At 35.4% G+C, this 17,186-nt stretch overlaps 3 protein-coding genes across 3 annotated transcripts in view; 2 read left to right on the forward strand and 1 right to left on the reverse strand.

The window, feature by feature from the left end:
• Window positions 1-5,870: 5,870 nt before the first annotated feature.
• On the forward strand, window positions 5,871-7,677 carry LOC123316065. The gene has a single exon (XM_044901992.1). The coding sequence runs from the start codon at window positions 6,004-6,006 to the stop codon at window positions 7,237-7,239; it is 1,236 nt and encodes a 411-aa protein (XP_044757927.1). The 5' UTR covers window positions 5,871-6,003; the 3' UTR covers window positions 7,240-7,677.
• Window positions 7,678-11,497: 3,820 nt separating this feature from the next.
• Window positions 11,498-17,186, reverse strand: part of LOC123316064 (aminopeptidase N) — a 33,716-nt gene continuing 28,027 nt past the window's right edge. The window contains exons 10-14 of the mRNA XM_044901991.1: window positions 16,760-16,961; window positions 16,404-16,681; window positions 13,148-13,344; window positions 12,195-12,509; window positions 11,498-11,876 (exon numbers count right to left, since the gene is read on the reverse strand). Of these exons, the coding sequence (XP_044757926.1) occupies window positions 11,621-11,876; window positions 12,195-12,509; window positions 13,148-13,344; window positions 16,404-16,681; window positions 16,760-16,961 (1,248 nt within the window). The 3' untranslated portion in view covers window positions 11,498-11,620. The remainder of the gene's footprint in view (window positions 11,877-12,194; window positions 12,510-13,147; window positions 13,345-16,403; window positions 16,682-16,759; window positions 16,962-17,186) is intronic.
• LOC123316063 (adhesion G-protein coupled receptor G6-like) overlaps window positions 14,989-17,186 on the forward strand; it is a 29,278-nt gene continuing 27,080 nt past the window's right edge. The window contains exon 1 of the mRNA XM_044901990.1: window positions 14,989-15,277. Within this exon, the coding sequence (XP_044757925.1) occupies window positions 15,215-15,277 (63 nt within the window). The 5' untranslated portion in view covers window positions 14,989-15,214. The remainder of the gene's footprint in view (window positions 15,278-17,186) is intronic.

Here is a 17,186-nt window from a genome sequence, read left to right on the forward strand (position 1 = left end):
CTGGCTCATCCATGTGCTTATTTCTAGTTGGTTTTTTGGTATCGTTGTAAATCGTGGAAAATTTTGTTAAAAGGATTCAAACATTTAGTATGATTCGCTTTAACAAATATACAGTCATGTAGAGTTAAGAAAGCAAGCGCTATAAAAAATTTCCTGGATAAAAATTCATTATTTTCACATTTAGCAGAAGGATTGCCTTCAAATATTGAATGCCGTTCCACTCAGTGACAGCATAACTCAAAAGTAGTATTCAGAAAGTGCGCGCAGGACGTCCCTCGAATGTTTCCATCGTCTTTCCTCTTGAAATATGAATTCTGTGGCGTTGAAACACAACGTACAGCAACTGTACAGATACTGAAAAACGAGTCCGACCTTAATGCAGCGAAGAAATTGTTGTACTGAACTGCAAACTGCAGTATTAGGTATATCTACAGTTACTGCACAGTTTTTGTTAAGATAATTTTGCATTGAAAAAATGCAATACATTTATGATAAACACTTACTGCACACTTTCTGTATTGATAATTCTGCATTTTGATAATGCAGTATTTGATATAAAGGTACTGTGCCTACTGTACAAGCTGGGCAAAATTGGTGATACCTGAACTACAAATTTTTAACCAAACGAGATAGAGGAAAATGAATATGCCATTCATGTCGTCTTTTTTTTTTTGAGAAACTAATAATGGCATCAACTGCATTCCTTCATCTTCTTCTGTTTTTGAGTTATATAACTCAACTATCAGGCCCGGCGCAAATAGAAACGCAGGTTAGTGAGGTGACGCAGCGTGAGTTTTTGGAAATACCAAGACCGCGCAAATAAAGCATGACAGTGACTTGTCAGATAGTACGTGCATCGCAGGAAAAATCTGCGTCACCCTGCGTCACCTCACCAACCTGCGTTTCTATTTGCGCCGGGCCTTATAGGCCCAAATTTAAATTTGGGCGATTTCAACTTTGGTCATTATCTCCGTTCCTGTTTGTGCTAGGATGTTGAAATGAAAACATTATACAGACACTTTTTTGATGACAATCCAGTGGCGTACTATGATTTTTTTTTACAGGTTTATTTGCTGAGCTATAACATAAAGTTGTGTTTTTTCTTAGCGAAACATTAGTTTAAAAGGACTAAGAAAATCCTCCATTTTCTTACCGTTTCAGAAATGAATCATACATCGCTCTCAGTATTTCTCATGCAGTCATTTCAAACTATTGTTTTCATAAGAAAAAACACAACTTAGCTCAACAATTATAGCTGTTGGAAAAAATCATAGTTCGCCACTGGATTGATATCAAAAAAGTGTCCAGAAACGGAGGTAATGACGAAAGTTGAAATTTTAATTTTGACCCATAACTCGAAAAGAAGAAGTGGAATGCAGTTGATGGCATTATTATTTTCTCGAAAAAAAACAATCGTAAAGTGGCATGCATTTTCCTCATTCTAGTTTGGTTGAAAAAGTTGTACTTCAGGTATCACCAATTTTGCCCACCCTGTATAGTGTCTGTATCGATAATTTCGCATTTTAAAATATATTATTTGATATACAGTTTAAGTATCAATAATTCTGCAATTCAAAAGTGCCCTATTTGATATAAAGTTACTGCACAGTTGGAATGTTCAACGTTCGTCGTTGGGCGTTAGACTTTCTTGTATTACATTAGATTTGAATAGAGAGTAAAGATTTGTTGAAGATGTGAACTGTGTATGCAAAACTATCGAACTTTCTAAAATGTTGAACAGACAATACTCTGTTTTTCGTTGGGATAATAGTATGTGAAGTGCATTTTCACGTGATGATGGATTGACAACGTGCAGAACGAACAGTTAAAACGAGGTTGGAAACACTTACGAGATAGATATGAGAAGCTCACGAAGAGATATAACTGAATCATACCTTTATGGAAGTTTTCGCTTTTTTCTCTTTTTTCACAACAATTCCTAACTCAGGATTTTTCTTTTCAACCTTCTATTTTGTGTACTTACCTTTATTTGAACGCTTTTTTTTTATAGATTGGACATTTTCACTGTGATCCTCTTCAGTAGATTGTTATTTCAATTTAAAGAAAAATTTTTTTCTTTTAATTAATTGAATTTTTGCTTTTGGGAGAATGTTTTCACAACACAAGAAAAAATATCTACATTACATCAACGGAAGATTAAAACTTCTGATGGAGATATTTATCTCTACTATTTTTTTTAAATATTTCTTGAGTAATCTAATTGAATAAATATTATAATATTCAATGGTACTATGGATTTATTAGCACTCGAATATCGAAATCAATGACCATGACGATCTCTGACCTATTTCTGTTTTCAAAATTTCCGGAACAACCAAAATGGATTCATGTTCCTTATCATCTGATAACGAACGAATTCTTGACCTAAATATTTTCACATTTTCCCAATCTCAATTTTATCATCTTATGTACCTAATACTGACGGCTGGAGGTGGCGGGTTCGAATCCCGCCGTGGACATGGATGTTTTTGGGTGTCCTGAACCAGTTCGATGAAGTTGACTAATGTGTACGACAACATGGCCCGGAGGGTGGGAAGGAAAAACAAATATACTGATGGCTGCAAAAATATTCTCTGTGACCTGGAAAATAAACGTCCACAACAATTGTATGATGTATATTGATAAAAATTGGCTTTGCACATCTATATCCTATCTCAAGAAAGAAAGGTTGAATCTAAATAACAGATCTTTCTCATTTCCAAGAGTGAGCAGGTAATTCATCATCATTCCTGTATCCCGTTACCGGGAATGAATCTGCAAAAAGACAACAAAAAACAAAAAAAAACGGTGCGGAAAAGACTTATAATTTCTTAGGGCTAATTGCGACTGTGTCCCCTCCTGTGACTGAGGAGACCCAACCGTGATCTACAGATCCTTCCACACTCCGGGCATGGATAGTCACCAACCAGATCTGGCCGCCGCTGTATCCTTTTTGAGTCTCCTTTATAAGTGTGTACCAAAGACCTCTACTGTGACCTGTCTAACGCTAGTTGTTCCCAGTTATGGTTGGCATTAACTGATTTTAGGGATTGATGTAGTATATCCTTGAACCGCTTGTACTGGCCTCCTGGTTTCCGGGCTCCCTCTGTGAATTCGCCATACAAAGCTATTTTGGAGAGTCTTGTGTCTAGCATCCTCAGAATGTGGCCGCTCCATCTGAGTCGTGCCGTCGTTACTTGAGTCTCAATTGTTATACAAACTCGCGCGTTGCAAGACTTCTGCATTCGAAACTTTGTGGAACCATCTGATGTGCATTACTTGTCTTAGATGACGTTGTTGCCTTTGTTCAAGCTGTTTTATTTGGAGCCTGTAGGGAGTCCAGCTTTCGCTTAGGTAAAGAAGCGTTGGGAGGACCGCTGCTTTGTAAACAGCTGTATTGGTCTTCAGATTGAGGTCGTGATTTTGAAACACTCTGTCCTTTAGCTTCCAGAATGCTCGTGATGCTGAATTGATACGGTTGTGGAATAGGAGGTAATAGACTCCAGATGAAGACCACAAAGAAGGCAAGAAATTTATTGGGGCTACAGTCCCATGAACCTACTACTACGTTAGCAGTTTAATCGACCGTCCTCTAGTATATGTGTATCGGCTATTCGGTCAAGAAAAATAAGATGTTTACTGTTTTTTCTTTGTTGCTATCACCAAACTTTCGGCGAACAAGTGTGCTTTCTACAGGGCTCTAAAATGAATATTAGGTGAGGACATGACATAATATGCTCTATAAGAAAAGAATACTCAACACCTACTGCAATTATGATATTGACATTGCCATTGTCAGGAAATAAAATTACAATAATCGTTCTAAGAAATCGACCAATGTGGAAATTCAATGAAACTTCTTCGAAATATGAAACGTGTGAATAAACGAGAATCCTAAATGGAGTAGGTAGGCACTTCAACAATGATTGATTTCTGAAAACCATGATTTTATTTCCTCGATAATGTCAACCTCATAATTGCAGTAAGTGTGCATTTTATTTTTTTTCGCAGGACATCTGTCCTCAACTAAATTCAATTTGGGAGCCCTGAAGAAGGCAAAGTTATTTGCCCAAAGCTTGGTGATAGCAATAAAGAAGATACAGTAGACCTCTAGTAAAATGAAAACAGTTGTTTGGGATATCGATTGAAATTTATTTTGGGAGGATTTTGCATCTCTTCACAAACCTTTTAGGGCTTTCACTCCCAATCTCTGAAACAAAATCAATTAAAAATGAAATCAACGATTTGCTCCTGCGTAAATGCTTGCACTAATTTGTCAGGAGCAAATTAACTAGAAAAAATTGTTGCCTGACAATGAACTCAAAATAAATAACGTTGAAATTATAATTCTTCGTAACGTTTCGGAGTCTATATCAGACTCCTTCATCAGACGAAAAAATCTACTTTTGAAAATCTTCTGGAATTGTCGCTTTTTGTCTGACATTAATTGTCAACACACAGAAACAGAGACTGCACAGAAACGTTGATTCATTTAATTTTGAAATTACCGTTATTTATTTTGAGTTCATTGTCAGGCAACAATTTTTTCTAGTTAATTTGCTCCTGACAAATTAGTGCAAGAATTTACGCAGGAGCAAATCGTTGATTTCATTTTTAATTGATTTTGTTTCAGAGATTGGGAGTGAAAGCCCTAAAAGGTTTGTGAAGAGTTGTTTGGGACACTATCCATACATTCCACAAGAAAGTCACTGCAGTAGTTGAGGAAAAACGTGGTAAGGAGAAGGAATTTCCAATAGTTACGGTCAGGGGTGTGGTGGTGGGGATGATGGTTCATGAATCGAAATAGTTATTTAATCAACTAGGTTATTAATGAAAGCGATTAATGATTGAGATATTTTAACGTGCGAGCCAAGCGAGCACGTTAATGTTCGAGATCATTAATCGTTCAATTAATAAACGAGTTGATTAAAAGATTTTTCCGTCGACCACATTTTGAATTGAATGTCAATTCTTGATTGCAAAAATTTTCTATCGATACCTAGTCAAATTTGACACCTTATAAATTTTTAATGTTCATATCGGAATGTTGATATTTATGCGAACGATCGAAAATATGTTCCATAGAGAACATATCCGAGTTGTGACATTTTGAGTAAATCACATTGATATCACTCCCTATAATATCTGAAAGAATGTGTGGAACTGGTGGAAGCTGTAGTTGTAGTACATATATATTGATTACTCTCTAACCATCATAATTTTTTCGCAACCTCCACAATTCATCTCTTCTCAATTCACCCGCTAGGTACTACGAAAATCAATGCGACATACAAATAAAATAATTATTTGGGAAGCTGCTGGATACTTCTATGTTCGATTACCCATGACAATAATGCATTAATAGGAAATTAACCAATAAAAGGGTTCATTAACAGCTAATTTCGTGTACCTTAAACAGTGCTATTATTGAGAGGTCTTATGCATAAATGGAAGATGGAAATTGTTTCAAAATGTTTTCTTCAAATTATTAAGACTGAAAATGTCAAAGAAGAAGATGAGTCCAATCAGTTTTTAAGAAAGAATTCATATGAAACTCCCATATCCTGAAACACCTGATAGAAGAAATAATTAGCAAAAGGAAAATTCCTGCAAAAGTTCATGGGATTTCCATTTTATTTCATTCATAGTATGAATTCAAGTCCGACTAAAAATAGTCTCAGGTCGAGTATTCCTCATAGTTGGGAAGAGAACGTAGAACGTTTAATTATCGTCTTGACCACAATTTACTCCTAAGTTGAACCCTTTACTGTTCCGGCTTCTATTATTCAATTCAAATTGATAATCATCCAATTCAATACCAATTGAAAGATAAGCTCCAACTGCAATTCGGATACCCCACTAGCGAAATCACATGGTACTCATTCGAACGGCTCGCGCTGGCAAAGCGTCATAAAGTGAATAGTTTCGGCAGTGTTTTCGTGAGTACAATCGATGCGAGATAATTTTAGCTGATCGAAAATAAACACAACTGTGCCACATAAAATGACGAAATTCGAGTTAGTCAAAGTATCCGAGCTTCTCTCGAAACATTTCAAAAGCAATGTGGAAATCCTGGAGAAAAATGCGAAAATCCTGACGGGACCCGGAGAACATTACGGGAGTATCATCCTAAAACTGGACATGGTCGTTAAAATTAACGGCGTGCAAAAAACTTTGAACTTGGTGGCGAAACAAATACCAGTGAGTGAACTCCTTCAGAAAGCCTTTGACGTTCAAGTTACGTTTAAAAAGGAAAGTTTCGCATACACCGTCACCATACCGACCCTCATTGAGTTTCAGAAAGAATTCAATTTTCCCGAGGAAAAGTTGCTCACCTGTTTTCCGGAATGTTTTGGCTCGCGCTTCAATTTACACGGAAACGATGATATCGTTGATAGTAATGCGGTTCTCCTGTTCGAGAATTTAAGAGAGCAAGGTTACAATACTATGGACAGAATTGTCGGTTTCGATTTGCAAGGTGCTACAGTAGTATTACAAGACTTAGCCAGATTTCACGCTGTACCAATTGCCTTGAGGATACTGAGGCCAGAAGTCTTCGAGGAGAAAGTGATGCCTGGATTGGTTCAGCATAGAGGACCCGAACAACTTGGTCCAGAGGTGATTGACGTGTTCCACAATTCCATAATGAAAGCTGCGATGCAGAGTGAAGAGCTAAAACCCTATTGGGACAGAATGCAGAAAGTTGTAGATCATTTTGCTGCAAACCCGTATATTATACGACCAGCACCGAGCAAGCACTACGGGACCATATCCCATTGCGATATATGGACATCGAATATTATGGTCCTCAGAGACTCTAATGGTGTAACAACCAAAAGTAAAATACTAGACTTCCAGTTGACAAATTATAGTTCACCAATCAGAGATTTGATTTTTTTCCTCTTCACGAGTGTACAAAACGCAATTTTAGAAGAAAATATAGATTATTTCATCAAAATATATTATGCCTCTTTCATCGATACGTTGAAATATTTCAAAATCGATATGGAGCCATATTCTTGGGATAACTTCAATAAGGAGTTGAACGCAGTGGCTCCAGATGAGGTGTACCACGTTTTGATAATGCTGAAAATCATTTATTCTCAGAGAGGAAAAGTTACCAATACCCTCGACCATTTTGAGTTAACTGACTGGACAAGAGAAGATCTGATAGGAGATGACCACAGGGAGAAAATGAAGAACACAGTATTAGCACTTGCATCGAAAAATTGGATATAGTTGTTTTCAGCAGGAACATTCCACGAGCTTTTTCATTGATTCCACTATAAATGAGAGTATGTGAAACATTCATTATATTGAACACATTTTTTTATCCACTGCCTCACTCTGTATACTGAAATTTTCACTCTACCTGTTGAAGATTCAGATGAGACATGGAAATTTAAATGGAGGTATTCCATGAAGAGTTTGAGTTCCTTATTTTCATTTTAGCATTCCGTATAAACATTCAACACAGTTCTTCATGAAATCAGGGAATATTAAATGAAAACAAGACCTAATTTGGCTACTTAAAATTATTAAAACTCATTTTGGGGCTAGAAAATATGAAATTATAAGAATTACCCACTTATTTCTCTTCCATATAATTATGAATAGAGCTCATACTTTTGTTATGAGTTTATTGGCATATTTCCATAATAAACGACTGTTGCATAATTCCATTGTGATTTTTTTGTCAGTTAAATGTTATCAAGTAAGGAACTATATGTGGACGTTCCATTTAACCATTTCTCCAACCTTGGATTCGAACACGATTAAACTTTGGCCGTAAGTAATGGATTATGTAACTGTGGTAATTATAACAACAGCCAAATTGGCAGTTTTAAAATTAGCGTAAAGTAGAGGCGATGGCTAGTTGACGATGAAGCTATACCACTCGTTTCGTTGGACGACGTCAAAATTTTTTTGTAGATATGAGAAAATTTCTCCGAAGAATGGAATCAGTTCAGTTAAACGATGTAGTTTTAACAACATTAACGATGATGTTTTTGAATCTCCAAGATTACAATAACGACTCACAGATAATATTACGAAAAAACTTTGGAACGGATAAGAAAATTTCTTGATCCGATTGAGGATGAGCTCATGTTATAATTTGCCTCATTCAATGAAAAGTGGGTCAAGGATTCAGGATGAATATTTCTGATAAAAGGTGCCAAAACATTATCAGGTCAGTTATACAAGGCGAATAGGAAATGGCGAATAGTATTCCCAGGAATAAGTGGTCTTTGTTCGAAACTGTTCCTTAAGGGTGCTAAAAACCCTTGAAAAAGGCCTTACAATAATCGATTTCTCTAACATAATTCACGAAAGGGGTAGCATAGTGTATTCAAAACATTATTTTACCATCGGCGTTTAACTCACCTCATTATTTATTCGAATTTGCTTCAGTGAGTATTCGGATTCACAAAGAGTAGTTTTCAAGGGGTAACACCCCTTCAGATGATACGTCTTCAATGAAAAAATAATCTTGATATATCAACCGGAAAAACGACGTTTGTCGAGAGTATAACATCAGCAAGATGAACAAAATTATAAATTGTTGTATAAATAGGTGCAAATAGAGAAGCATCATTTTTTCTGAACAAATTTAGTGGCAAAATCGAAAATTTCAAATGAAACCATCATTGCAAAATCTCACTTTATCAAAACAAAAGTCAATAGCTAGACTAACCTCATCTAGGCCACTGCAAAATATATGCTGATGATGAAGTCGCTAATATCTATAGGTGGATATTATCTGAGATAATGATTGGTTGTTCCATTAGTTGTGATAGGTCTGGCAGTTTTCATCAACTTCATATAAATAAATTTCATCTATACAGTAGGTATTTACAGAGAGCGTCGTATCATATCATCACAGATAATAATCATCTCTTCCTCAGCAGAACTGAATTTTTCAAAACCGTATCGCTTCAACCCTTAGTGTTACAACCCCAACTCCTATGTTTTGAATAGGGGAGATGGAGTGAATGATACCTAATTTGAAAGGCATTTCTATTCTGAGTTCGTTTTTGAGATATTCAAGTTAGAATTCTGTACGAAATTGGTCATTTATTTAATTGAATATGCTATGTGAATCAATCAAATTTTTACTATTTCATTCTATGGTGTCGACGATAAGCGTTAACTACACTAGACATAAAAATATAACTGTTTTGTTTCTTTTATCAACAATAACAATTAATGCAAAAATAGTTTATTAATTGGCAGTAAAAATTTAAATAATTCCTCTATTTTTCGAAAATAACAGGTGCGAAATTGTAGTATAAATGAGTAAAAATTCGATTGACTTACAAAGCACGTTTGAAGGGAAAATCAATGATTCATGTGAATATTTCGAAAATGAATGGCTTGAATGAGAAAAATTATGCAGAGCACAAAATAGAAAGGCCTTTCGAATTAGGTATCACTTTTCCAATCTTCCCTAGACTATTCGAAATATAGGGGTTGAGGTTATAACACTCAGGGTTGAAGCGATGTGGTTTTGAATTTGATCTCAGATGTTATCCCCTGCAATCAAAAATCGAAGAGCGTTTTAATATAATTCGGTTTTGTCGACCTACAGAATCGCTCTTTATTTTTCAAAGGCTCACTCTGTATTTCTACTACGCCGGAATACAATAAAAATATCTGCACAATGGCTATTAACAAGTGAATCAAGAACGTTGAATAATCAGCCTCCAATTTCGATTAGGTAGGTATCTTTACAATTTTAACTACTTCAACAATTTTTAACCAAATGTTTGTGAGACAATCAATAAAAAATTCATGCGACGTTTAATTCTATAACACGGGTTTTGAAGAATATTATGGCATTATGAAACTCACCATCAATATGATTCATTTTGAAATTCTTTACTCCAAAGACAAAGAAATATGTACCAATTAGATAAACCCTCATTACTTATAAACACGATATACCTTATATTATGAAAAGTTTTTTCAATAGTTTTTGTTTCTAGAGTATTTCAAACCCGTCCCAAAAATTTCTTCAAAACTTTCTAAATTGTAAATGTAATTGACAAAATGAAAATAAAAATCATTTAGTAATTGATAACTTCTCGGTTTAAGGAACTGGATGAAAACACTTTGGATTCCTAGAGCGACGTTTCGGCGTTATATTTCGCTCCTCAGGCTACAATGATAAAAGAAATCAAAAAAACATCAATACATGGATGACTATGTGGCTAGAACAAACTTATATCGATATCTACATAAACAGATTACAGGAACTATTACAATTTTTTTTTAAATTTAGGTTGTTTAATCAACTTTACAAAAAATTCAATGTTTGGAGACTGACTAGATTGTATTGAAATCAAAAACATCATCGCCCATAATCTCTTACCTAAGAAATCCTTTATTCTTCAAGGAAGAACCATTCAATGGAAAAGTCATAAAAAATAAAACATTATAGCAATAAATGCTTAGAGGGCTCGGTAAATACTTGAGATTTTCTTGGTAATCTATTCATAGTAAATCAAACAATCAACTGAACAGAGAAGAGAGTCATTTCTGTAATATCTTCAGGCGCGTAATCACTGGCGAGCAGCAACAGCAACGGCCATAAAATTTAACGACGTTGCATGTTGCACTAGTGAGTACGTCCCGTTCTTCGTTGCGAAGCACAGTTTTACTTTTCTTTGAGAGTGGCGAAGACTGACAACTCTCGGATCGCTTAGAAGTCTGCGACGAACGAGGAAGGTCGTCAAATTTTATGGGATTTTTATGGTCGGTTGCTGTTGCTGCTCGCCAGTGAGTACGCGCCTATAGAAGTCGTCTCAAAAACTAAAGAGTCGATGACGTTTATCAAAGAGACCGACTAGCTTAATGAGACAAAACTCCTAAAAAAAGAGTCAGTATAAGTGGCCACACATTTCACAGGCTCACTCACTGGGATACTCATTTATGAGCAGAATGAGGCATCTTTCAATTTTTTCCATCTGGCGGTATTCCCCTTGTTTCTGGCTGAAGAGCATTTTTATTCGGTACTTCATTAAGTAGCAACAAATATGAATTGTTTGATTGACCAAGCTCAAATAGAAGCCCAATAATCTTGGCGTCTTTTCGATTTCACTTAAATAACAGACGTTTTTCGGATTTTGGAGAAGAATAATAATTTTAGTGTCAAAAAATTTGTACTGCTTTGTACTGTACTGATTTGCCACTGTACTGATTTGCCACCCTAGAATTTGCCGCCCCGGCCGGGTGGCCGTTTTGCCGGCCCTTTCTATGGCTATACATATATGCTACTACTGCTCTTTAATTATTTTTTTGGGAATCTTTTATTTTTGTAGAATTGTATGAAATTTTTCTTGAAAACGATTCCAAAATCTTTTTGTGAATCTAGAATAGGTCCAGAAATCACAAAGGTACAGTGGACATGATCATGAATCACACCCTGTATATATTAAGATTGATATAGTTTAATTATGTTATAACAGCAACATGTTGGGGTACAAATAACCAATACTTTTTCTAAGGTAATTTATTTTGTCATTTCCTATTTACATGATTTCTTATATTTAATAGCTTTTATTTAAGATAGTACAATGCTTGACTCAATCGCAAAATTGTAAGAATCAGAGGGAGATGATCACTTGACGGACTTAGCTTTAGTTTCTTTCAGATAATTATCCAGCCAGTTTTCGATAACGGGTAAATTATCATTACTCCAAGCAACTTCCTCTTTGATGTCCTTCATAGCTTTTTCTATCACGAAGTCAGCTGTTCCAAAATCACCTTTCCTTTCTTCATACAATTTAGAAATTTTATCCATACCTTCTTGGGTCTTGAAGACTGTCGTTGCTGAAGTTACAAGGCTGTTCCACAGATGAGGTTTGGCTTCGAATCTGCAAAGTAAAAGTTGCATTGTGTAAGTAAAATTAGTTCGTAAAGTTAGCATCTATTTGAAATGTATATTTGTATATACAGGTTCCAACTTATTCTTTTCGAAGGTTTATCGGAAAAATGAACCATAAAAATATTTATAGCTTCTGTGTCATAATAAATATTCTGTTCCCAAATAGACGACACTTTTATGAGACCCTAGCACATGACTCGAGACGAGACGAAAAGACCATTATGAGACACTTATTAAAATCTGGTTTCGTTGGTCTCATGGACATAATTATATATAATTTATAATGTAATATAGTATAATCTCTTACCTCTTCTTGATCTTATCAAAATTCTCCCTCAAGAATTCGAAGAGTGTTGAATATCCTTTTGGGTTACCGGTCAACATATTGTAGATCAGATAGAGATCGTTATCTTTAAAATGTTCATCTTGAGTTAAAACTGTGAAGTTGAGGAACTTTTCGATGGTGGAAGGGTCGTTTGGACATCCTGCCAACGTTTTCAAGAGGTAGGTCCTTTCACTTTGTTTTCTGTCAGCTGGAAATTTCAGTACTCGCTGGAAACCGAAGTACCATTCATCCCAAGTTCCCCATTTGAAAACTGGGCAGAGGTACTTGTTAGCAATTCTGAAAAAAATTAATGCATTGGTCATACCTATATAAAGAGCTATTTTGATTTATTATTGAATTGCATTATTATTGAATCAATAAGAATATTATCAATAGTTAACGCCTTCATGAGTAATAAAGCAGGTGAATCATAAACGAAATTAATTCAGATGAATAAAATCTGCCGACAATCAACAAATGTTACGATCTAAATCGGACTAACAACTACCATCACTAAAATATTAACAGAAATACCATCTTGTCGAGAAAGAATAAATCCTGACCATGGTTTTGTTCTAATTTGATCTCGTCAGAGCAACACAACTCATACCACGACGAAAATGAGATTAATTGCAAGCCCCTTATGCATAACACTCGCCGATAATTAAACCATATACACCGAACTATAAAACTACGATTACTCAAAGTATTAACAGGAATACCATTTCCTCGAGAGCAGCAGATGCTGAACAATGACCATGGTTTCGTTCTAGTGAATTTGGCAATTCATTCAATTTTCGTCGAGGTATGAGATGTGATGCTCTTACTCGATCATATTAGACCTAAAACGTGAACAGCATCTACTTTTTCTCGACGATTGCTATTTATATTAATACTTTGAGTGATAGTAGTCAAAAGTTATTGGGTTCACCTACGGGTTGCCTTCATCAGGGTTGTCCATTTCCATCCATTTCTTATAAGCGGCTTGGGCTTCTTCAATACAGGGCTTGTATCCAGCGCCACAGAGGAAAACTTCACATGAGGATCGAAGATGTGCTTTCGACTCGTTCTCATCATCAGAAGGCTCATCCAGGTCCTTGTATAGTGGAGTAAGGAGATTTCTGATGTAAGACTGGAAATTTGAATATATGAAAAATTGATCGCAGATTCATAAGATGGTAAAATGAGTTGAAAGAATATCTCAAATCAAAATATTCTCTCGATCATTTTAACTTCTTAAACAAGACTTCTTGATCTGAAACTTGGAGTTATCTCTAAACAATAAACAATGTATTAGGTATATGCATTCAATATTGTTAAATCGGTCAAAATATGAAATCATAACTCATATTTCGTACTTATAATTGTTCACCTATGAATCATGTGTCAACTCATTATCAGTGGAATAATTGTTAAAAGTTCTATACAATCTTTAACATGATTAGAACAGACTTGTTCACAATCTAGAGATACCGAAGGCACTGGCAATGCATGAAATTTTATCATTTTCTCATGAAATTTGATTACTGACCAAAATATAGGTACTCAATGACAATAAGTTCTACAGAAATCATACCGAGGCGGGCAGAGCCAAAACAGCCTGAAATAAAGTAATGATGTATATTGTCGATGACAAGAATCGGCCCCAATATTGCAGTTTCCCTTTTTATATTGCTGTATCTAGATCATCAGAGTTTTCACCTATCATATACCTATTCAATTTTATCTTGTATTTTGTTATATTTATTGGAATCTTCAATTGACCAATCACGCCTTGACAAATAGTCTTCATCTTCAATAACAATTACTTCCCTATCTTTTTTTCTATCTTCTATCTTTGAAAACGATCGATAATAGCCGTAGATATATTTACAATCTGTCCTATTATTTCGAGTGAAAATCATTCATCTGATAGAATCGATGCAAAATACGGAGACTACCCCTTGATTTCCTTTGATTCAGGCCCAGTTGCAGAAATGTACCTACATTAAGATTTGATGCCGCATTAAAATTTGAACTGTCATTTTTTATTGGAATGATGAAGGTTTAAAATTTTAATGAAACAAATTTTTACGGACTTTCCTTCAGCTGGGCGATAGTCGTTTAATAAGTATGGATTCTTGGGCTTGCGCTCAACTAGCAAACTACGTGCTCATACCATTGAGTATAAATACTCAAAGCAAAGATTATAATCATTGACTCAAAGCTCATATGCAGCTGAATATGATGATCTTCTCTAGAAGCTACTAGTGATAGCGAAACACCCATAGTGTTTCATATAGAGTTGAGTATCGGTCACATCAATCATCAATTCAATCCTCTTTATCTCGATGTTGCCAATACTTGATCATTCGTAATAAACAATTTTAAGTTTTGTATTACAACAAACTCTGAACTTCCTGGAAATTTCAAGTTGTAAGTTTTATATTTTCGGATATTGAAGTATTGACAAAAGAACGGACGGACGGAACTAAATTTGCCTATGGATTCGTTATCAATGAGTCAAAAACAATTGTTTCAGACGATTTTTGGCTGAAACTTCGGAAATTCATTACCTATGGCAAATAGTTAACGCACCTTTGTCCTAGGTCAAACACCCAACAATAATATATTCGTGGACAAATAACGATGGAATCCTAACACCGATCCTAATTTTCCTTCCAAACTTCTGATGGAGGTTTAGTTTTCATGTAATCCGAAACTTGTTCAAAAAAATTTTTGGAATTATCGTCATGAAAGTGGTTGTACCTTTGTTCACCGAGTACCTAGTAGGAAAATTAGTCATTCTCGAGTGGTTACATTACCCATTCAGAGAAGACAGCTGATTTAAATGCTCCCACACATATACACGATAAAACCACGATAAAACATGATAAAAATGAAAATTGTGTATTTTATGCAGATGCTAATATTTTGGATAAACTAGTTGTTTAGTGGTATTGGGAAGGTGTCGCGAAAATGTATGCATTATTATTAAGTGAGACAAAACTCAATTCCATACTATGAAGAATACAAGCGAACTATTCGTTTTCTTACTTATGTCTGTCATATACATTATTTGGTTGGTAAGTTATATTTTATCCTTCGTTTCTTCCCTTTAGTTCATTTACCAATATGTGAAAAACAATCTCGAAATACATTTTCTACGGATAACACTTATACGAACAATGAGTTGAATCAAGAGCCTACAAAAATTGAAATTTTGTGCATTTTTTGCTACCAATTGGGGTGATAGAGGACCATATATGAGTTGTCAGAAATGGGCATTCGAGCATCTCCTATGTTTATGAATTTCTGAGATTCTGTGTGTTTCCTGAAACTCCTAGAATATTCAAACCCCTATAGTTCCTATACTGTCGAGTCGATTCTGATGATATTTCGGAAGCTTATTGTCTTTGAGACACTCAAAAAGCCAAAAGGGAGTTTTCCAGTAGAAGTAAGTAATTGTTTCGGTTCAGATTACCCAAACCGGTGGATAGGGGTGGTCCTAGAAGATGGCCTGCACGATCTTACCCCAATGTAAGGGGTCATTTGAAAATATCCATTAATTATCTGGTGCGATCCTGTATTCTCCTCGATTTTCGTTTTTGTATTATTTTAAGTGTCTCAAACTTGCTAAATATCATCAAAATCGATTCAACAGTTTCGAAAGTGAGTAAGTAAGTTTCACAGAAACATTTAGGCATAAGAGATATTTGAGTGCCCATTTCTTTCCCTCTTATGGTTCTCTATGGCCCGATGGTTAATTGGTCTGAAATCACCCTGAATTTTGTAATATGAAAACAAAATATATAATAGCCAACGATATTTTAGTAATATTTCACCTGAACAATATTTTAGTCGATATTATTTTCTTTCAAACGTACAAAAACAACGTAATATTTTGACTGACATAGGATCATCGAAAAGCTCTGTGCCGGAGGGAAAAATGTTGCTAAGTGAACGAAGAATTACTTTTGCGTCCAGCGGAGGGAAATGTGTTGCTATGTAAAAGATTAGAACCGTAACTAGCCACATTTTCCATTAATCATCCGATTATAATGATTGTGAATAAAAATCTAATCCTTAGGTTACACTTAGATATCCTGTTTATTATGAGTTTCGAAATGTTAAAAAAAAACGTTTTTCATTCGGGTCAGTCATAGCCTTCAATTTCCTGCCTCTCTACGTTCGACAGGCCAGAACTATTACCTGAAATTTCTCTTGAATACCAGGACTTTCAATATGTCTGCCAATGTGATCTATAAAAGTGAAAACAGGATCCCAAGCTAGACTCTCTCTTTCATTCTTCAGGAACAAAGTCATGTTGAGCGCCGTTGCAAAGCTAAGATCACCAGCATATGCTAAATTCCATGCATCATGAATAAGTTTCGCTCTTGTGTTGACAGGTATCTTCGTTCTGCCGTCAGTCTGTAGAAACCGCGCCAACATATTCCAATTCCTTTCGTCATAGTTGACAGGGAAAGGACCTAGAATTTGCATAAAATGAAAAGCATGCCAAAGATGTGTCAGTGATTTCTTTCGAAATATTTACATTTTGTTCTTACCAATTTCTTCTGGATTTATTATGATGAACTCATCTGGATTAGCTACATTATCCATTTTCACTTCTTTCTCCATTTTCATCCAGAGCTTCGGTTTTGAGTCTGAGAAATCTAGATTACTCTGTGTTAAAAGAACAATAGGCACCCACCAGACGAACTTATCTTGGTCTGGCACATCGTGGGGTCTTTCTCTGAGGAAAAGTTTCTGAAAATCGAAAACTTGTTGAGTGGACTAGAGGAGTCACGAAGACAATTACTCATAGTCCGAGAGCTGGCAGCAAAAACAACTACCTCAAAGTTACCAAAGGTTTGGTTTAGCACTTTGGTTCATTTTAATAATGTTAACTTGAGACCGTCCATCTGCCGTTCGTGAGTGGTCGCCTTATTGGATAAAAAAAATTGAAAAGATGTGAAAAAATTGATTAGAAAT

The sequence above is a fragment of the Coccinella septempunctata genome, chromosome 6 (assembly GCF_907165205.1).
Source record: "Coccinella septempunctata chromosome 6, icCocSept1.1, whole genome shotgun sequence".
Taxonomy (NCBI): domain Eukaryota; kingdom Metazoa; phylum Arthropoda; class Insecta; order Coleoptera; family Coccinellidae; genus Coccinella; species Coccinella septempunctata.